This window comes from Anas platyrhynchos, chromosome 5 (assembly GCF_047663525.1).
Source record: "Anas platyrhynchos isolate ZD024472 breed Pekin duck chromosome 5, IASCAAS_PekinDuck_T2T, whole genome shotgun sequence".
NCBI classification, from domain to species: Eukaryota; Metazoa; Chordata; class Aves; order Anseriformes; family Anatidae; genus Anas; species Anas platyrhynchos.
The window spans coordinates 11,707,328-11,730,633 of NC_092591.1; the positions used below are offsets into that span (position 1 = coordinate 11,707,328).

The window sequence follows — 23,306 nt, forward strand, 5'->3', positions numbered from 1 at the left end:
TTTTCCATTTTGGTGAAAATTGGCAAGATCTCCTCACAACATTTGACCCTTAGATCCCAGTCCTGGGGGCAGCTCATCAGGGGTACTTCTGGGGTATCAGGCATACAAGCTGCCAGTTCTACCTGAACCCAGTCAGGGGGCATTGCACTGTGCTGCAGGGAGCTTCAATGGCTTGCAACTCTGCTAATACATAGATCCCTGTGCTCTGCAATGCAATAGCATCATATGCTACTCAGAATTTCTATGTTTATCTCTATTCTTAGAGCCTCTTAACTCACAATTTATTTCCTATTCTTTTTGCGTTATCGAAGCTATCCAGCTCCTCCATTTCCTGAATAAACTGAGGTTCACAATGTTAATCGTGATCTGCTCCAATGAATACAAATCACACTGCACTAATAGCAGTTAGCAGGGCAAACAGCCTGGCATTTCCAGAAGCACTTTCACGCAACATCCAACACAAAGTTAGCAGCACAACTGAAGCCCAAGAACTGAGACTATTTCAGATTAACAGGCAAAGTGTTTCCCACATAAGAAATGGTGGCTAAAAGCCATTTTGGCACAGAAGAAAGCGGCTACCTCTGGGATACCACAGGCCATTTAGAGCCTACCACTTACTGGCTTTCACAAGCCTAACATAGAATTTTGAATCCATGAAGATGGCTCCATACCCAGTGTTTAAAATACATCTTGCATGTAGTGTCTCACACCACACAGTACTCAACTCACCAGCCATGACAATGTACATCTTTTGGCCTACTACACATCAAAAAAAGGCTTCCCTGTTTCTGTAGCCACAGGAATAGAGCTATTCCTTAGGAGTAACTAGAGTTTGAAAGCTGGTTAAACACAGCTAAGCCAAAACAATGCTACATTCTTCCCAGCTCATCACTCAAGTCAAACCCACCTTAATCCTCTCAGTCTCTTTAAATTACAGCCTGCCAGTCTGCTTTAACTCCCATCCAGACACAAGCATTAAACACAGAGCTGTCCAAAAAGAAACTTTAGGAATCCCAGTCATGAATGAGCACATGTAGTGGGAACAGCAATTATACAGGCACCTGCTGTGATCCAAGAGACCGGACACAACTTTATTAGTAAAGGTAGTAATTATTATCTATCACTAAATCAGTAATTGCACTAGTGTTTCATAACAAAGTTTGACTCTCGACAGCCTGGGGACACACACGCAGCATCATGAGACATCCACCAGAGATAAGCTCTTTTCTTTCCTTTCACCTGAGAGTACAGGGAAGTGATCACAGTCTGAAGGACAAATAATATTTCTATCATTTCTTGACATCTAGGTATGTTGCTTCAAAAACATTAGAACACACCTTAGTACTAATCTTAGGAACTGTCTATTATTGAATTCCAAGCAGGCAGCCTTCTGCCATACATTTATTAGTTTAAACTGCAACAGAGCCAAGGTGGAAACAAATCTAAAACTCCACTACCAAATCTCCCTGTTTCTTGGTGATAATACCAGTGATGAGATGTTCCACTAAGTTCTCTCCATTCACCCTACCCTCAGTAACATGGACTACATTACCCCTCACCCATCTGCACTCATTTTTCTCGTTCCAACTCACGATTCGCTCCACTTTTAACTGAATGCTCACTTCTAGTCTCCCTGAACTGGCAGTCCCAGGCACTACCAGAAACACAATGCTTAAAAATGAACAGAATGAAGGTTCTAGAACAAGTAATGAGTATTTTTCTTTGCAGCTGAGTCTTTGTTCAAAGGGGTATGCTACTCAATAAGGCTGTACAGAACTTATGAAAGCATCATTTGCTCATGTCACACCCTGGATGTGACATCCACGTATGTGCAACCTGCTATGTTAAAGAGATGACATACTATTAATGATCTGTCACATGTATTATTAATATTCTTATTTAAAAATATTTAGTAAATATAAATGCTATTTGTTAAAATAGATTAACGTCTTGAAAAATTTAAAGCCTCACATACAGACTACCATGATGAACAGATGATATTTCATATTCTTTTTGTAAAAACAGCATCTGTATGATGTGAATGTTGCAGCCTAATTTTGTCTCTGTGAAGAACAGTACAGTTCACAGGGGCTGGGAAACTGGGTTCTTTATTTTCCATGAACAGTAATGCATGACAAGCAAGAGAGTAATGACAGGAGGAAAAAAGTCTTATCCCTTGACATTTTCACATTGCCTACAACTGTACTACTCAACATTTTGGAAATTTATTAGAGTTTCACTGCCAACTTTGAACACTGGAAAGCAATATGCATCACACATCTAATCAGCATTAAATAAATTTTCAGGGCAAATCAATTGTTCATCCTTGATAGATTGGTACATCTACCAGACCTGGAAAATTCTGCCCTGACACTGCAAGGTACCATAAACACAATATGTTAACATGTACTAACATAACTCAACATGGACAACAACTAAAAGATTATAAATGCCACTCTAGTGAAAGAAGATATCAATTGTTGTCTTTTCTTCACAAACAGCCATAAATATCATTCTATATGACCACTAAGCCTTAAAACTAGCAAAGGAAAAACCCTGATTTCACCAAAAAGACATGACTTCACTTGACTCTGGAGTTAAGTCTAACTCTATGCTCTGGAGAACCAAACCAATAAACAGCAACAGACCAGATCTTCTCTCAATGCTAATAGCTATCTTAGTACAAGCAAACAAAGTAGGGCTTGAGAATGCCACGCTAAGGACAGATGACTGATGTTTTGCAAAAAAGCCCAAATATTCTGCTTTTATGCAAGATGATTGAGTTTACTTTCACATAAACCTTTCTGGGTTGAAAAGACTTGGATATTTCCTATATTAACTGCCAAGAAGACAACAGACTGGATGTCCTCGTATAAGGAATGAAATGAAAAAAGACCATGTGTTTGCATATGCAAGTGTGTGCAAGTTTGCATATGTTAATATTTAATATATAACATATGTTTTTCACATAAAAGTATGATAGTTGAGATGCTTCTCTGTCTCATGCTCAAGATCCCCCACAAGATTCATTCAAATTTAGAAAAACATACCTTTTAAAGCTGGCAGTTTTTGAAGCTCCCTGTTATTGCTAACATTAAACCTTGAAGAACTCTGCCGCTTTTCCTTTTTCAGTACTGTCTGTGGTGCTGGTACTTTGATTTTAGATAGCTGTGCTGGGGGAGGAGCGCTGTTCGATTTTTTGTTTGACACCTGTTTGAAAAGAAATGAAAAAAGTTAATTGTAGTTGAACTTACAGAGAACCCTCTAAGACTTTTTTTTTTTGTTACAGGAATTAAGTTAAGCAAAATAACCTTTTAATCAAGATGTTCTATTCATCATCCTCTGAGTATATAGTTATTTATTCTTTTGTTCACTCTTTTTGATGAGTATTTCCATCTATACGAGTATTACGGTACAGAAATAGATCATCCTGTTACATGCACTAATTAGCCCATGTATTCAAAGTTACCCACCAACCAAATAGAAGTTTGCCAACAATGCAGTTCCTCAGCTATTCCCACCATTTGCATGTGAAGTCCAAATCTTCAACGTATTTGTCTATCTAACCTGAGGTTTGAAGTGATCAGGAACTTGTTTGTTTACAGCAGGTGAACCTTACACTGCCTGTTTGTACTATGCCTCACTGTCAGAGTCCTGACCTTGGCTAGGGTATTCAGGCTTTGATATAATATAAAAGTTAAAGGAATGAGCTATCTTATTGTAGCAGATTGAGCATTTCAGAAGCTGCTGAAGCTTCCTAAATGTACATGTAGCAGTTTACTGCCTATTCACAGCAGGTTGCTTTTATTGTAATATTCCTTACCAGATTGTCACTGTACTTCTGGATGAATTAAATAACAGAATCAGAAAAATGGTCCCCAGTTCACTCTATTCCCCAGACTACACTCAACAGTGCTCTCACTCAAGCTGTTATTCTCTTTTTTTTTTTTTTGAAGTAGGAAAAGCAGGTTTAAAGTAGGCAACAGTTAACTGTTTTTAAATATGAATGATTTCACAAGGTTTTTTTTTTTTTTTTTTTTTTTTTTTTTTTTTTTTTTTTTACAAGACTCATAAAACATCTAGGAGTGACCTACACCAAGAATATAAAAACAGTTGAGCGGGAAATCTTACTGCAAGCATTGCAATTCTTTTTACAGGATCTGAAATTGCTGTAGAAGCTTTTCAAATTTGCAAGCTATTTTACACTGAAGCATACATCTGAAAATATACCTTGACACTTTTCTCTTACAGGAATAGACCATTGCCTCCTTTTCACTAACTGCCCATATGATAAGAAATAGGAAAAAGAAATTGGATGGAAATGGGATTCAGGATGAAAATCAGGATGTAATGCTACTATTTCTGCAGTTGAATGGATTTAATTAGAGTTTTGCTTTCATATCTATTATATGTAACAAAAGTTCATTCCTGCATGAGCTAACACCAAAAACATTTTCATACAGCTAAAAGAACAGAAATGACTTTTCTTCGTGTTCTAAAGAGGATTTCCAGAATAGCTTATTCAATTAGCAATTTCCATATGGCCTGTGAGTGTACACATTCAGTGCACAAGAAAATGTTACCCTACATAACCATTTAGAGCCTCTAAAGGTAGATAAATTTAAGACAGTCATTTTATGCAAAGCTTGTTCTAGCAGCAAATGCTCTAACTGGCAGAGAAGTGTACATACTTCAAGAATAGATTAACAATTCTATTTAATTATACACACAGTACTTAATGTACTGAAAATATGACTGAAAGCAACAGTTAGATTTCATTAAACACATTTAAGATTCCCATTCTGCAAATTTACCACTAAAAGAGCAAAAATGCCTACAGCCTTACAGAACAAATAAAGGAAGAGACAATACATTGATCCCAACACATTTTAAGTTACCAAAAATATACTAAATTTTCAGTAAAAGTAGCATGCATTGGAGAGTTAAAAGCATTTACATCCAAGTGATATCTGTTACTTTGCATTTTTGAGTATTTCTCTTTCTAATCTCAAACACAACGCTTAAACTTTTTTGCTGAAATACAACTGATCTGTGAGGTAGGTTCTAGCCATTAACTCGGTTAAAAAACAAATCGAAATTGTGAAGCAACTAAGCAGAAAGAAACATAGCACTACAAAATTAGGAAGCGATGATTTACCATGTGAGAAAAACTGATTTTGGTGTATTATAAACACTAATAGTGGATAAGTTCCTATACTTTCAATATGGTGCTGGAGCTTGGTGTTGTTTTTCTGAACTGGCTGTCTTCCACTACCACCTGTTTTTTGTTCATTACTTGAAACAGGAAAAGTCACCTTCCTGTTTCCTCTCTTCCCAAACAAATTCTCAGTTTGGAATTAGCAAGTGCTCGTGTGCCTGCACACATGTACATACTCTGGTATGCCAAGGTAACACGCACCTCGGGGAAACAAGTACTCTGAATTGCAGATACAATCTAAAATTAGCCGAAAGTCGTTATTTAAGAGGATTGGTAACCCTTCTAAATAGAAACGTTGAAAGAAAGCATTTTTTGTTCCTATGGCAACTTCCCACCTAGCAGTGACAACTCAGCACAACTCTAGCCCTGAATCCCTGGCCAGTTCATCCAGGAGCTGCCCTTTCTGCCACCAGCCATCCCTGATTTCAGTCACAGTCCAGTCACCCAGCCAGCACGTCCCAGAGAGCTGCCAAAACAGCTTACAGCTCTTGGTTCTTGAATACCACACTGCACAGCTGTAACTGACGACTTCTGTGAGTGGCATGATGATGCTGTCTGGACAGACCTGGTCCCCAGAAATAATGGCACATAGCCAGAGAGAAGGGCACCTGAAGAAGTTAAGTCAGCTTAAACAATCTTAGCCACACCATCTTTGATCATCTTGTACTTGAAAGCTGCAGTCTAATGAGAAAAACTCAGACTAACAGCTGTGTATTCATTTACTAAAGACTTCAGTCTTTAGGTAACATGCTTCACTTTTTTTTTTTTTTTTTTTTACAAAGATACAACCCTTGTAAGCTCAGAGTGAAGAGCCAAGTTCTGATAAACTACTTCAGAAAACCACTATTCCTGAGACAAACTGATTGACATCATGCTACATCACAGAACTCAGCTTATTTGACAGCAGAATGGTCAAACTACTGATATGCTTTTATCAGTTCTCTTCCAGTGACTAGAATAGGAAATACCTATTCTTACCCTTGTTCTGACAAACAGCTCCCTCCTACCCAAACGTTTAGATAGTCATAGACACATTCAGTTCTAGAAGTGGCTGAAAAAATTAAAAATGTGTACAAAATACTCCAAAAATATCAGACTGAGGATGCTGCTTTAATCAAAAACAACCTCCGGACTTTCTGATGAGTTTCGTTTTAGTTTTTACCTATTCTGATGAACATTAAGGCTACCAGGCTCAGTGTGATTCTGACTTTTACATCCTGCTTTTAACAATTGAAAATACAGAGCTTATGTATGTTTCCTTAACATGAATCTAAGAGATGCAGATAGAAGGTGACGAGAAGGAAATTTCTTGCCAGTAATGAGAGTTCACGATAGATTGTCCTTGCATCCCTTCTTCCCTTCAGTCACAGGGTCTCAGAATGGATGAACTACACTCTCCAAGGAGGGAGATTGCACCACCTCTTTGTGCCACTGCTCCGTCACCCACACAGCACAGAAGTGCTTCCCTGTGTTCAGACAGAGCCTCTTGTGCTCCAGTTTGTGCTTACTGGCTCTTGTCCTGACGCTGGGCACGACCTGATTCCATCCTCTTTGCAGCATTTATAGACATGGATGAAATCCCCCTCGAGCCTCCTCTTCTCCCTCAGCCTCCCTTCACAGGAGAGGTGCTCCAGGCCCTCCAGCACCTTGGCAGCCTCCAGTTGCACTCTGCAGTGTGCCCAGGTCCCTTGTACCAGAGGCCCAGAACCGGGCACAGCACCCCAGGTGTGGCCTGACCAGTGCTGAGCAGACAGAAGGGTTACCTCTCTTAGCCTCCTGGTGATACTTTGCCCATCACAAGCTTGGCTCCATTAGGCAAAGACAGCAAGTAGAACCTACCCAGTTACAGCCAAGTTTTCTCTTTAAATTAACCGATCATCACTGAACAGCTCATACAGCAACATTTACTTTGGACAGTCACCCAAGATGAGAAGAGGGAGAGTAGTGGGACTTGGAACATGTATGAGCCCTGTGTCCCATGTTAACAAGTTTCTTCACTAGACTTAAGAAGCGTTCCCTTTCTGACAGTCCCTCAAACCATCAGTATTCAACCTACCTTGACGAAGCGCAAGCAACCAGAAAAACTGTCTGACTTTTCAAAGCACACTCACTAATAACCAAATTAGACCAGAGCATACAAAGCCTTCTGGCTCCACAGAATCAAAGGGTTTCCAAGCCAAGCTTGAAATAAAACAGTGAGCTTTCATACTTAGTTTTAAGATAAACTAGTCGGCATGCGGTAAGAATTTGAAGATGACAATAAGCACCTGGATGCATCTGCCATTCAAGATTTTTTAAAAAATAGATGATTTCTATACTAGTCACAAAAAGAGAGAACCTCCTAAGGGCAAGAAAAGAGAGATTCTGTCTCTCTGCCTGAAGATGACACTCTGCCAGGAAGCAACCTGTATGGTATTTCTTGATGAAGATCAGGCTAATTTTATCCTGCGAGTTTCTTCTCTGTCTCAAGCATCACAACTGAATTCAAGTTTAAATCAGTATGTACACCAACCCAAGATGGAAGCAGCAAGCCGCATATCAACAAGATCCCTGATGAAAACTCTGGACTACAAAAATCTGTGTAGGCGAACCTCGTATCAGTTAATAAGTTATTAAGACTCCTTGTGAAATGCAGGTATAGGAAGTAAAAAAGAGCAGAATGCTTTTAATGAGAATCATTATTTTGAACCTGAGAATAGAAGAATGCTTAATGCAGAATTAATCCCTTCCTTCTTTTTATTTTGGTACAGCAAGTAGCCTCCGTGGATTTATTCTTCATTAAGATAAACAGATGCCTGATCTATAGCACCCAGAAGAGCTTGTTTCTTGCCAAGCAAGCCTCAGAAGGGGCTTTAAAAGCACTCTGGATTATATCTGAAATATACTTACACTGGAAGCGAAACACAATTTACTAGAACTAAGCAAAGGATAGGAGAACACATAAAAGGGGCATTTACAACTTCGTTTTCAAAAACATATAAGGGTCCAATATATAATCAAAATAATTTGGCCAAGACGTAGAGGTCCAATGTATACTCAATGTAATTAAGCTGAGAGTCTAAATTTAATTTAATCTCTTGAGACGAGAACTAAAATCAAAGATAAAGGTGTCAAAATGGATGGAAAGCAGTTAAAAAATTAAATACCATTCAGTTTTTCCACTCTGAATAACTTCAAAGCAGTGTGAAAATCTCTTAAGACTCCAATCATCTCAAACTCTGCCTCAGAACTGTCTCTTTTGCAGCTCTTCATTCACTGCTCTGCTTTGAGGCTGGGCACACGCTCAGGCCATACCTGACATATGGCCCAGAAGCAATCAACATGGTAATTAACCCATGGCACACTTTCAAGAAGTGGGCTAGTGGTATTAAATTAGCAGTTGGGACTGAGAAGAGAGTACTGAAATCAGCCCTGTAGTCAAAGTTCCAGATGTTCAAAGATGACCATCCTACAGTCAGGTCTTGCTTGAGCTAGGAGATCTGAAATCTCCGCATGTTAATTTACCAGCCTTGAAGAAAAGCAAAAAACAACTGTGAATTGATATGTTGAAACTCAGAATACTTTAATATATTATTTATTGCAACCGCAGCAGTTTTCACCCTGAACTCCACAAAGAACAACCATGCCCCACCTTCTGATGGCAGTGCATTATTTTGAAGTTAAAGCCTATAGGAAAATGCCTGTGCTGTGAATTTTGTCATAATGCTTTTACTGATCTTTTCTCTGATCAATGTGGGTAAGATATGCTGTCTTTGTTCCTTCAGGCTTGTACCTGTAAATTCTTAGGGCACTATATTATTCCCCTCCACTGGGGAGGAAGAGGATTTGTCACCTTCCTTCTTTTTTCTAAGAACACATCCCTTGAGAGCTTTTTTATTAAGCAGTGTCACTGATCTTCTCTTGGACAATACCACGCATTCTGAAACTAATGTGAAAGACAGTCCTCCACCACATTTACAGGCCTCCAACAACAACACATCTTGAAACACTTCCTAATGACTAGAGCAAAATTTCCAGGTAAAAGTTCAACATGCAGGACAATCTCAGAACAAACTTTTATTATTACGGTATTAAAGATACCACACAACAGAGCCATTAAGACTAGCTACAATAATTCACATTCACGCTGCACAGTAATGTCCAATCACTGGTAAGGAGTTTGGTGTGGACCAACCTGGTATGATCTTTATCTTCAGCACTTTTGATCTGTAGAGACATTGCAAACTATATGAAACTCAATATGGATTCTTAACCATCTAGACCTATAAAAAGGTGCGCTGCTCCATTAACAAAACTGTTAAAGGAAAAGCAGAGAAAAAAACATGCTTGCTGTGTACCATTTTTGATGGCAAATAGTTCTGAGGTTTTCACTTTGTTGACGATTCTTACCACTGTTGCTGACTAGCTTCACAGCCACAGGACTGATAGACAGACAACTTATAGTGAAGCTTCCAAAGATCCTGCTTATGGCACTGACAGCTTCGGTCAGTTTCACACAGGTTGCATTTAGGTTTCTGTTGTTTCTCTCCCATTTACCAGAATGATATTTAGACTCGCCTGCTAAAACAGTATTTGCAGCTGCCTTTCTACCAAGTACAGTCATCATCATTGACAGTTCTCTCAGTGGTAGAGATGCACAGGATAGTGGTAGTCTCAGCTAACATATGTTTTTATTTGGCAAAAGCTGCATCTGAAAGCTTTGAGGATTCCTGTTATTATAATAAATGAAAAGAATGTCTTTTCAGCTCAGTTGATAACGTTTATATATTTTAGCACACTAATCAGTGCACACCGAGCTACACTGTGGTACTCGTTTAGCAACTGTGATTTTGCATTTACATATAGCAATATTACTGCCAGCTATTCTTGATGTATACCTATGGAGATCCATCAGTGTATTGTCAGACACAAGATGGAGTTTGTTGAACTGCAGCTGTGACTGGGAAGTTCCCCGAGAGCAGTGAAGGTCATCTGCCCTTCTTTGCTCTCAAGCAGTGCACCACAGCAGGTTTTACGGCCACAGACTATTTTAGAAGACTGGCCTACAACTTGCTGAAACTCTTCTGCCTTTCTTGCTAGCATTTACTTATAACAGAAAGCATTGCTTGTACTTCCTGTCAGGTGCTTGCACACGCAGCTCAAATTTGATCTTCTAAAGACTTGTACCAACCCAGCCTTGTTGCAATACCCTTGCCTTGCAACACATCAAACCAACCCTGATAATTGCCAAACATCTCAGCTCTGTGTACTGCAGCCTAAAGATTCTTGCACTGCAACTTGACAACATTCACAGTCACAGTTTTCAAGGAGCACTGGCAATCAGGTGCCCGGGCTCAGACTCGGTGCAGTCACAATGCTGTGTTTGCTGGAACACCACCATCAGCAGGCACCTGGTACTTCACAATCACATGCAGCAAGGCAGCATTTGTTTCTTAATGTGTTTTCTATAATGAGACTTCAAAGAAACAAATGCCCTCAGAAGAGTCTATTTTGTTACCTGCAACCATCAGTTAAATAATAGGATTAAAACCAGATAAGGTCCTCAGTATTATTTCAAAACATTTATATAAATACAGAGATGAAGAATCTAAATAAATGATGGCCTGGCTTAAATTACATTAATTCTTGGTTTTCAATTTTAATTTTTCTCTGAACTGCCTTTTACTTTCAAAAAAAAAAATAATCCAACAAGAAGTACCTTTATGTTTCTTTGCTATCCTTCAAATGTGGGAACAATACACACACACACTTTACAAGCTTTAAGCCCCAATCCCTATAGTCTGCTGTAATTTCTAATTAAATAAAGCTAATGATGAGGTTAAGCTAGTATATACACCGCTTTACCAGTGATGTTTGTATTCCTGTGCTCCTGAATCTATTCCTAACAGTTTCTCAGCTCACACACTTGCACTGAAATTGTTTTGCTCCCCCACACCACCCACCAATTGTTTTTTGTATTGTGTGCCATACAAGAGATTTACAGTGCATGACAAGGTTCCCAGACCTTTTAGTAGTATAGCAGTAACCTTGGCCACTTCTAAAGAACACTTACACCAAATAATTTAATCTTTAATTTTACAGGTCTCTAGAAAAGTTTACTTTTCAGTACTTCAGACTGCTAAACTGGGCAGCAAAAAGAAACCTGCTTAAGTTGTAATTGCTATAATGGCAATGATGGAGCAAACAATAATATTTGACAGTCATATTTTAAGATTTATATTCAAGAAAGAGGCAGGGTTTTGTTTCCCAGCTTTACTATTATTGGCTCCCAAAGCCTGTTAGCAGGGGAAAAAAGCCACACTCAAAATGCCCCTACCATCCCACTTGTAGAACTATAAATGTATTCCAACTTCATTTGAAGTTGAGAGAAAACAAAACAAGATTTAATATTTTTAAACATATATTTAAAGTAGATTCAAAATGTATCTGTTATTTGTTACTGCTTGTATTCCACATGGGATAGCTACATTGCTAATTCTGTTACACATAACACATTACTGAACAATTGATCCCTCTCAAAATTTAAGGAACAGTACATCTTTAAAAAGAAAAGAGAAACCAATTGAAACAAAGGGTGAAAAGGATGTTTTCAATTTCCGAACTACTAACGCTCATTTTCAAAGAGCATTTTGTCCCTTTTAATGAGAACAGCCTTTGCTGCTCTGTTTTCATTCAGGAGGGATCCAGAGAGCTTAAGAGTATGCTTAGGGAAAGCATAGCAGGTACTAAAACAAACTGCACACTGAAGACCTAACACATCATGTGTGAGGCAAGTAGTTGCCATCGTTGTGTAAGAACTTGAAGGCCATAGGATCATGTTTTCAGAAATAACTCATTTTAGGTAACAATACTCTTATAGCAGTATTTAGTACAAAATACTGAGCATTTATTAAATCAATTCATTTAGAAAGTATAATATAAAAATTGCATAAGCTTTGTTAAACTATTTCAGCATTCATTATTAAGGTATATTTGCTTTGGATACAGAAGGGCTTTCCAATTCCCCAAAAAGAAAAGATGAGATATCAATAAAAATTGGAAATAGGAAATGAGAGAAGTTAAAAAATAAAAAAATGCATGTCTGCTTTAACAGTAACACATAATGCATCTTTCTAATCAGTAAATAGCACCTCATTTAATGCTAAGACTGTATTTACTTGCTACACTGAAATATTTTTCAACTGTTAGATTAACCCATTTAAAAATTCTCTACTAAAGAAAATTAGAACTGCAAGCCATGATCAAAAGTTAGTTTTTAAATTAATATATATATTTTTTAAAGTAGTTGACATACCAGCTTAAAAAGAAACAAGCAAACAACAACAAAAAACCTAAAGCCTATAGACTTCATTTACATAGCTGATACATGACAAAAATCCATCCTCATTTTACATGCAGTTTTGGTTTAAAGCCCTATTTTTGCTACATTAGAAGTAAAATCCCAAGTGCGACAGAAAAGCTTTGAAAAACAGGCCTAATACTGTCTGTTTATAGCTGCTCTGTGATTCCAGCTTGAAAGGTCTGGTTGTTAAAAAAAATATTTCATAATATGAAAACCTTTCTTCTTCCAAATCAAGGAAGACCAGTTGCCAAATAAATTTTAACTGCTGCATGGGACTGACTCCTCAAAACGCGGGCTTTTCAGCATACGAGTCCAACTGGGACACACTGCTGAATACATACTGAAAAAACAGCGAGGGTACAGCCAGGTTTCCTACGTGCTGTACTCATGATACAACCACAGCTTATTCGTTTGGCCCACTGAATGCTGGAGGGCTGGGGGATGCTTTATCACAGGCTGCCAGCCATACCTGACTTCCATGGCTCTATGACTCGAATCCAACTGACAGCATGGTAGGAAGCTCTTACCAAAACCCTTAAAACAATTTTATATTGGAAATAAATCAATACATAACATCAGGCATTAATTGAATAATACAGACCTGATCTATGCCAAATATCTCTGTGTAAAAGACATCTGCTTTTATGAAGAACAACAAGTACAGAAGAATCTTATTATACCTCAAATATCCTGATCCAAACGTATCCAAAAATGCTGTGCCACTGAGTAACAGAGGATGCTCATCTGACAAGAGCAAGGAAGGGAGCTTAAGAGACAGCCACCTTATATGTGACAACAAATACATATACACTGAATTACATACCAGTGTAACTTACTGTACTAAACAATTAAAACAGGATAGTCTCAGCTGACTGAAAGAATGATCTGTCACAAGAAGTTATTTCCGAAGTCTTTTAGGATCAGTCCCACTACACATGAGCAATGGGAGAAAATTTGTTGAGAATTATTCTCCATCCGACCTCATGCTCCTCTGCTGTAGTCCCCAACAGGTTGCCTAATAAACACTCCTCTGTGCTAAGAATTTCAAATATAACTTTAAAAACTCTGAAGTAGAAAAACCTCCTGAGAAGCTAGATACTGTGTAAGAGCCTCTATATATCATATTTATTTTGTTGCTCAGGGTTACTAATAACTGGTACAACCTCTTAAATAGCATTGCAATGAAAATCACAAACAGAAAACACGAGAAAAATAAGGAATAGTATACAGAAAATGTGGAGTCAATTGTCTAAATTACTCTTGATGCAACAGGTCATAGGAGCCTGTTAACAAAAAGTGCTGGATTTCATTGCTTGTTTATTCCTAGTTCTTGTTTTAACATCACGCTACTTCTTCACGTGATGTCTGATAGTTTTGTGAGGATTTCTTAACAATGTCATTTCTATTTCTCTCCCTTTTTTAATACTATTTTTAAGGAAACTGGCAACGGTATGTGTGCATGTAACCAGGTATCAGTAAAAGTGGTAACGAGAATATCAATAGCCTTCCCCCACTGTATCCTGGCTACTCTAGGAAAGACAGACACTTGTCAAGGTTCTTGCAGAGACAAATCTTTACTTTTGCTAAAGCATTTTAAAGATGCAATGATTTCTGCATTTTCACTATCAATCCTGAAAAATATTGCCACTTATTGCTTAAGAAAATAATTTAAAAAACAACAACTTTACAAAACAAGACCCCTAAAAACAAAGCTTAAAATTGCTGCACTGAAGTTATTACCTGTGTTTAATAAACTTACTGAAAAGAGATGGCTGATGGTGGTAGGACAGAGGTATGGATCAGTACTTAGCACAGCTTTTTCTTAATATTTGAAAATTGGTTTCAACACTGTTTATCATCTGACATTTGCAACACATGTTGTCAATAAATCAAACAGTTTCTTGCACAGCAAGGAAACTGGCCACTGCAGTTTGCATTTTAGTATGTTTTGTATCGCAAAAAGAAAACTTTTAAAGCAGAAAACACCCAAGTAGGGCAGTACATGGAAACAATGAGATAATACACACACTACTTAAACCACATCAGCCTTCCGTTTGCTGTTCTGCATGGCAGAAGAACTTGAAGGAAGAGCTATGATTTCTGTTCATTATTTGGAAGTCATCAAGCCAATACTTTGTTAAACAATGGCTGTCTTCCCCCACTACAGGCTGCCCAGCATCTATATTCAAAATTAATGAAGTTACAAGTTTCATGCCTTAAAGCAGCCCTGCTAGATCTAGAAGAGGCATCACCCTGTCACCTGTGCCTGTAAAGGTCACCAGCTACCTCTGCCCCTTCTACTTCCCAGATGAACCTGAGCTGCCAATTGTCCATGTGTTCCCAGGCCGTTTTGGTGCAAAGACTTTAATTTCAACATCAATACCAAAGCAGGGAGCAAAAACATGAAGCAGTTAGGGATTCACCTGCAGGTTCAACAGAGTCTAGCTCTGGGATGTTAAGTTTTTGAGCGATTCTAGGTGCCTGTGCAGCAACAGGTGTCACCAGTGAAAAGTGCAAGTTTTAGCACATGCATTCCCACAATCAAAGCACACAGAAATAAGAGTCTGTGGGGTTAAAGTCAACTTCCTTCCCCTGTGGTTGTACCTAAAGACTATTATTAAAGTACTGTAAGAAACACTTTAATTTTTAAAAACTCTAGGTTTTTCCTAGACAACACTCCTCTAATAGTGAAAAAACAGAGAGGGAAGACCTCATTTTTCTCCCCTTGCATATACCTGACCATGAATTACTACTGCTTTAACCCAAAAGCAGACCTCTGAACCACTGAGAGAAAACGGAACCCTACGATGAAGCTTATCCACAAGGAAAGTATTTTCTGCAAAGGCGAGGTCAGTCACAGGGAACGTCCACCAGTTCTTAAGTGCCGGCATTAAAACCCCCCACACCTGGGCATTTTTCTTCAATCTGTGTTTAAGTTCTGATCATAGGTTTTGGTCCCTGGTAAACAAATCCCCAAGTGTTTTACCAGAGGAAGGCACTATCCCCACACAGAAGAAAACAATACACAGACTGTGTCTTTGTGCATAACCTGAAGACAAGAATACCCTGGACTAATTACTGAGGTATAAGGCTATACCTAAAGGAATAGATTCAACTGTTCTGGCAATTATTTACTTTAATTCATTAGTGTTTACTAACAGGCTACAAGCTAAAGTTAGATGTGAACTTAATCCTATTAGCTCTTTTGTGAAGTGTTCAATAACTGGAAGCTGGAACGCAGTTATTACAGCACAAACACAAACTGCTCTCACCCCATGCACTGTGTACAGCTCTGGGAGCTCCATCACTAAAAGTGTAACAGAACAGAAGGATCACAGGAACAGGACAGCCAAAGAAATGGAACCCTCTCACCTAGCAGATATTAAACAGGGAGGTTGGAAAAAAAAAAATCTACAGACGACTATACAGAAAAGTCTGTTAAATCACTAATAATATGAAAACAACTTTATATAACACCTCAGCTAGAAAGCAACCTTCTAAGCCACACACTGGCTGAAAGAAAGGCATGCCTGAATGGAAAACCATACATCCACTCTGTTACTCAAACCCTTTTCTTAAGTATTAGCTACTACCACATAGAGAATACCAAACAATACAGACCTCTGGTCTTCTCTAGCCTGGCTCTTTTTGTAATATATCAAGTAACCAAGGCACAGGCAATGCAAGAAGAACCATCTTGTATTTTTTCCTCCTGAATATCTTTATGTTGGGAACACCGGAGATATGAAAACAGACAAGATGGACCTTGTTTTCAAACACAACTACAGTGGGATTCTTTGAGATGTAAGCAGAGAGGTATTTACTTCAGCAGGTCACTTGTGCACTGCAGCTACACTTTACAACTTCCATACATACTTACCTACACATTTATGTGTTTCTGTTGAAATTTACGAAGTGACCCAAGTACCAGCTCAAGTCCCTCTCATCCTCGTTCAGCATGCATACACTTACCATGCATACCAGGTATCATTTCAATCCCTCATCAGACAAACTTACTGTATAGCTTCACTCAACCAAAATCTCATTTCCCTGACCACGAAACAGGAAACACACTTCTTTCTGCAAATTATTAAGAACTGTTTATATTTTCATCTATGGAAGTCCAAGGCATCATGATTTTAGGTAAGTGTTATAAAAGCATCTATAAATACAGTATTTGTGGGATGCTGCTGCTTGTGTTGTCCCTGCTCTTTGAATAGCAGTTTCTAGTCTTTAAAATCTGCCATCTGCATTACATTCATTTACATTAGATGTATACCCATTAAATTCAGTTTGATGAAAAAATTACATGAACCAGTATATTTCTAAACCTACTCACAGTCTAGATGAGGATCTTTAAAAAGCTACGTTAAAACACAGGAACAAGGAAACAAGAAGACAACCTTCTTATAAGAAAAAAAAATCTAAAAAGTGTATTAATAGCATGTTCCAGAGCACTTCTATATTTACTAGTCTTCGCTATGCTAACAAATAGCTTCTCTTCTGCATCTATAAGCACCAGCTAACATACATCTTTGTTACAGCCAGCCACATTAGAATGCAAACTCCATATTACTATTTGCGTGCAATTACTCTATTAATTAAGTTAATGAGTCAAGCACTGAGGTGTTCAAAATTGTCTGGAGACTAAACAATGCCCACTGGGAATGGCAATCACAGTATACGTGCCAGTCACATTCTCATCAGTTTGCCAGTCCCTTTCCCGTTCTGTCCTTACTCACATATGACAAAGTATCATCAATAATCTAAGAGAACTGTACTTTGCATTGGGAATTCAACTTGGAAAGAGAACAAAAAATGCATGAATACTACAACATGCTCTTCTACTGAGATTAATCTCTCACACATTTCAAATATCAAAAAAGAAAGAGCTTTCTTTATCTGCACATGTGGAAAGAAAGGAACCTACATTTTCAGTTAACATTTAAAGCACTTCACTAGTTTACTGTGGGAGGTTTACACACTATCCTGAAGGACCAAAAAAATTAGTTCTGGTCTCACCAGCTTTTTGTTCAGAAGCATGAGAAAATAACCAGTCAACCAACATATAGCAAAGATACTGATAATGGCAAGCCTTACAACTGCACAGGAACTAGTCAAGAAGTAATTCTCTTTCAACACTATAGCAATACTGTAAAAACAGAATGCATCACAATGAAATATGTTAACTATACGTTGGCACTGTTATAAACATCTACACTCTGATACGGTTCTGATTTCATTCTAAGGGCTTTTTTCCTAGTAGCTAGGATATGAGTTCCCTCTGCCGAAATTCAGAATTCTTTTATCTGAAATTGCAAAAATATTTAAATGTAATTCATAAAGTCATTAAATCTTGTAGTGACAGTAGCACACATCCTTCTGCACAAGAAAAGAATGAAAACTCATTGAGACGCATCAGAAAGACTACACGCTCTGCAGGAAAAACATTCTTTCCCTTCCCCCCCATAATCATTTGGGAGAGAGAAAAAGTGGTAAAGCTGGATGAGTATTTTGTTTTACTAAGACTTTTAAGTAAATAAACAGTGGACTTCCAGATGAAGCAGAGCTATTAATTCTGTGTTTCCAGGTGAATGTGAGAAAGGCAGCATGTAAGGATTTAACTGACCCCTTTCAAGTCACTGCACCTTGCTAGTGGGCAAAACAGACAGCAATGCAGAAGAAAAAACATGCCACAGTAACAACACAATAATCAGTCAAAAATAGAACACCCTATTGTATACCTACACACAGAAATTAGACAACAACAAAAAAAATGGCAGCCTTTGATTAAGCCTAAGGTCTCCTGATAATACAACAGGCTACTTACACTTAACTGACTTGCTAACATCAAAAGGTTCCAAGAAGAGAGCTTTAGGAATTACAGAGAATGATTAAAAACTGCAATAAGCAGCTAAAAGACAAGCCCCAAACCTCACAATAAAACCAGAAAATAAGATAGATGTACCCTTCGCAACCAAAGAGGAAACAGATGAGTGTTTAAGACTGTAGCAAGCAAGCTAGATCTCTAAAGTTACTCTACATAAGAATAACTTCTTCAAAAGCATTTTCTTTTGAGTCTTAAAAGACTTTATATCAAATACCAGGTCAGTAGTTCCAGAAACTCCACCTGTCACTTCAAAATTATAACAGTCCAGAAGGACTTCTGAAAAGTCATCACAAATTTGCCTGGAAAGACTACATATTCTAGTAGTTTTTACCTCATGTTCTTGGTTTTCTTGTCCATCTTTGCCACTTTTCCCACTTTTGCCTGATTTTGCAGGTTCCTGAAAAAAAAAAAGTTCACAGTCTAAGTTACTTGGAAAAGGAGATTTAGAGAGATTTTCAAGTCAAGAAATTAGTATTTCAGACGCCTTCTGAGAATATTAAAATCAATAGGACAAAAATGATACCGTTTAACTGGAAGACCTTAATACTGAACCATCAGTCTCTACAAAGTTGCTTTAAACATTTTCCACCTTTAAGGACAGCTTTGGAATTGTATCAATGCCTCAAAACTCACCCATACAGTATACAGAGCTAAGATTTTACCTAGGTAAGAATGCAAGTGACTTGAACCATGTCTAAAAACTTGGCCTTGCTACCTGGCTTTTGGCCTCAGGAGCTTTTACACTTAGTTTAAGTTTGAAACAAGCATCATCGCAGGAGGCATTGTGCACGTCATTATCTTGTCTGCTCCTGGTGTTCTACGCACTAGAAAGTCCAGTTTTAGGCACAGGCCCACAACTCCGGTATCTCCCTCGCAGAGCTCTACTTGGATCTTTCACCCACTGCTTATTTGTGAGATTTGCTAATTCTAAGAAAAGCAATGAGAAGTTTAAACGTTTTTAGTGTCACAGGGGGCTCGGATATCGTGAAAACCATTAAAAATGAAACCAAAAGAACACCACAAATCACAACACCCATCTAAATTTCAAAGCAACTTCGAAAAATTAGCAGGCGGGCAGAAGGCAACCAAACCAAACAGCGAAGGTCCAGCGGGACAGCGGCTGGATGAGCCGGGCTACTTCGCTGCTCCCAACTCCCCCTGGTTCCCTGATTCCTAATTACCTGCCACACGAATAAAGCGCAACACGTGAAGCCGCCTGGGCTGGATTTGGAACTTTTCCTCCAACTCGTGCATGAACCCCCTTGGGCGGCTGACACCCAGCCCTGCCCGGCAGCAGCAGCAGGAGGAGGAGGAGGAGGAGGAGAGGGACAGGGGCAGGACGAGAGGGGCAGCCCCGAGCCCCCCCCACGGCGCTCACAGAGCCCTGGGGGCGCCCCCCCGCCCTCCCCCTCACCTCCTTCCCCCTTCCCCTCCCCCAGCCCCTCCGGGCCGGGCCTCCCCATACCGAGGCTCCCCGGGGACCCCCCCAAAACCTCCCCAAACCCCCTCACACCCTGGGCTAGGCCCTGCGGGGCCCGCCCCTTCCTCAGCTCCCCCCCCCCCTATGGCGGCAGGGGGCTCCCCGCCTTCCTCCTCTTCCTCCTCCTCCTCCTCCTCCCCCGCGGGGCCTGCCTGCCCCCCCCCACCCCCCCGACTCACTTTCTCCTTCTTGTTTTTATTCGGCATGGCCGCCCCGCGGCCACCCAGGCGCACAGCCCCCGCTCGGCCTCACGCCTCCGCCGCCGCCTCCGCCGCCGCTGCCCCCCCCCAGGCTCCGGCCCCGGCTCCGGCTCCAGCGGCGGCGGCCTCAGCCCCTCCCCCCGCCCCCTTCCTCCCTCCTCCGCCGCCCCCCGCCCGCGGAGAGCGGGGCCGCTGCCCGCCCATTGGCTGCCTGCGTCACGTGAACGGCGCCTCCAGTGGCGTCACCTCGGAGGCGGGGCTCGCCGCCCCCCCCTTCTCTTCCCCCCTCCCCCCCCCCCTCCTGTCACGCTCCGCTGGCGGCCGCTGACAGGGCCCGGGCCCGGGGCGCGGGGCTCGGGGCTCCCCCGGCTCCGCCCCGGTTGTGGGGAGGGTCCCGCGCCCCCAGCCCCGCCTCGAGGTGGGCAGCGAGGGCCGGGCTGTGGCGCCTCAGCCCCGCTGCTCGCCGTGTGTCGCCCTCCGGAGCCCGCCCTTCGCTGAGGGGCAGCGGTCCCAGGTGCGGGTGCAGCCGGTGTGTGAGGGAGGAAAAAAAAAATAATAAAAACAAAGCCAAAATAAAAACATTTGGCCTCATACAAGTCTTGTGGTCGTCATTAATTGGGGGACCTCGCTGCCTGCCTGCAGGAGGTGGGTAAGGAAGAGGCGAACTTTGCGTAGTTCCAGCCTGTTTTTACAGATGGCAACTTTCGAAGTTGCTCTTTAATCTTTCAAAGTCAGAATGCGAAAATCAACGATATTCTTAGACAAAAGAAGAAAGGTGTATATGCTTCTACTGGCAAAGTTACACATTGCGTTTCTCACCTGGCCTGACTAAGCTCCAAACTACCATTAGCTGAGGAAAAAGGAGATGTTAATCCTCATAATAATGCCAAGATATAAAACATTTAAAATTTAGATTGGGCATGCTTATTAAATACTAATTGTGCTGTGCTGATAACGGATAGAAAAATTACAGCCTAACAAACACCAACATGAAAGAGAAATTGATCTTCCTTACTCAGCCTGCGAGTATCAAAGGCAGCCCTAGCTAGCAGCCATGCTCTCGTTTTTAGGAACTGGGATTTCTAATACGTACTCGTATCTGATGTGATGATATCTAACATAAGTTTATATCCACTATATTTGAACACTCTGCCTTTGCTGTGGTCAAAGGACAAAGAAATTTCCTCTTTTTGAGGCACTACGAGACATTCTACTGAGTACAGAGAGTTGCTTCCTCTTGCTTCAGGCCCCTTCCTTCCCTGCTTCTTAAGTGCTAGAAAAAAAATTATGTCTGCTTCTTATCCTTTCTCTAATCTTCTCTGGTCTGAGGATTTAGAATTGAGGTGCTGTTATCACTGTTGTGCTTCTGTTAGGAACCAGTCACAAAGAAGTTACTACTACTAAATAGGACTTCTGACCAACAAAACAACATGGATTTTGGACATAGATAGCAAGAGAAATAAATCTGTTTCCATCTGTAGTCTGCAGTTTGATTGGTGAATGAAAGGGTTTGTACAGCTGAGGATAAACTCCAGAGCTTCCAGTTCTTTGTTAAGTTCCAGTTTCACAGAAGCTTAAACTACTCTTAATTCCCAGCTGCTGTATTCCTGTCTTACTCCTCTGCACTGATGCTGGTACTGTGCAGCCCCTTAAACCAGCTCATAGAATTGATCAGGTGGAAAACTCTACCCCTAAAATGATGTGGGGTTTCGTGTTTTTGCTTATTTTATTTTTTTTTTCTTCCCTTGAACTGGCACACCACCACCTGTTTCTGTAAACACTAGCGTTGGCCGAAGGAAGGGGGTGGAAATATGTGGCGGGGGCGGGATGTGACCTCAACAGCCTAGATTTAGATCAGTTTAAGCAGCTTAATGAGTTTCTCATTGGCTCTTGGCCTCCTTTGTGCTTGCTAGTGCTCATGGTTTTTCCAAATACTGAAAAAACTCAGTCAACATCATTGTTACCCACCTACTCATGAATAGTAGCAGCAAAAATTGTCTGTGCTTATTTTGCTGTTAGCTCGGAAAACCTTGAATCAATACATCAGACTGAGTACAGGTTCAAAAGATGGCACCGACTCAGTTTACATTTGGGAGGTTTTCTTTGTGACCACATGTGTAGAAACCCTTGTGAAAACTTGACTCCCCCTCACCTCACTTGCTGAGGAAAGTCTCATTCACCAGTAACAGAAAGCAATTGTATTTTTCAAGGCCTACTGTATTATACGAAATAATCAGTGGGTGGAGGTGGTTTACAAGAAAAATAGTTCCATGTGTATGCTCTAGTATCTTAAAATATGAGAATAAGATAAGTGACTTACATTTTCACACAGCATTGAGTTGAAATCTTATTTTTACTATGGTGTTGTATCACTGTAGGCCTAATTACTTTGTTACTCAGTAGGATAAACTATGTAAATAAAGTAATGTAATATGAGTGTGAGTATGACTATATTAGTATCTGCCTTAACTTCTGAACATGTTTCATGCAAACTAGATATTTTCAAAAACCAGAACAGATTCAGACTGATTAGGCTATCTCTGTAAATAAAACAGTAAAAAAAAAAAAAAAAGCATGTATCACAGCTAATATTTTTTTTTATTATTACTGTATTGACTGAATTATCTAAACTTGCAAAAGTTAAAACACCAAATAGTTTTATGCCTTGTATAAAATAGCTGTATAATATTTAATAGCTTGAAACTGGGCCATGTGTCCAGCGTGCCAATGAAGGGGGAATATTTACATGGTTAGTCCATTCCAACTATGTTGGTTATTATTTTTTTATAAAGGTTAAGCATTCATGCTCTGTACTGAGTTTATTGAACAGATTGCTGCCACTGTGATGGGGATAACATTGTCCATTCCCAGTTGTACAGTGTTACTGCTTTCCACGCCCCATCTCTTGTTTAATTGGGTGGTATGCCAATTCAACTTGCTAAAATAGCAGAAAACTAACTGAGCAGGGAAGACAGGAGACAATGAGACTTTTTGCCAGTGAGCTGTTAATTTGGCTCAGCTGAAGCTATGCAGCCGCACTTGTGGACAAGGTTTGAGAAGCCAGTGAACTGTCATCATTATACATAATTGTCAAACACTGGCAAGCTGTTTCTCAAAATTCTTTATTGACTGAAGCAGATTTATTCTGCTTTCTGGCACCCTGTGTGAGACGTAAA

The 23,306-nt window shown here is 39.9% G+C and overlaps 1 protein-coding gene across 2 annotated transcripts in view; it reads right to left on the reverse strand.

Annotated features, from left to right (window-relative positions):
• The window catches only part of PPP2R5C (protein phosphatase 2 regulatory subunit B'gamma), an 81,743-nt gene extending 61,472 nt beyond the window's left edge, over positions 1–20,271 (reverse strand). The window contains exons 1-3 of one of the 2 annotated variants that reach the window (XM_027458159.3): positions 20,110–20,271; positions 18,782–18,847; positions 3,051–3,210 (exon numbers count right to left, since the gene is read on the reverse strand). In XM_027458159.3, the coding sequence (XP_027313960.1) occupies positions 3,051–3,210; positions 18,782–18,847; positions 20,110–20,136 (253 nt within the window). In that variant the 5' untranslated portion in view covers positions 20,137–20,271. Of the gene's footprint in view, positions 1–3,050; positions 3,211–18,781; positions 18,848–19,631; positions 19,775–20,109 lie in introns of those variants that run through there. The other variant, XM_005020728.6, reaches the window with a different exon arrangement.
• Positions 20,272–23,306: the final 3,035 nt, after the last annotated feature.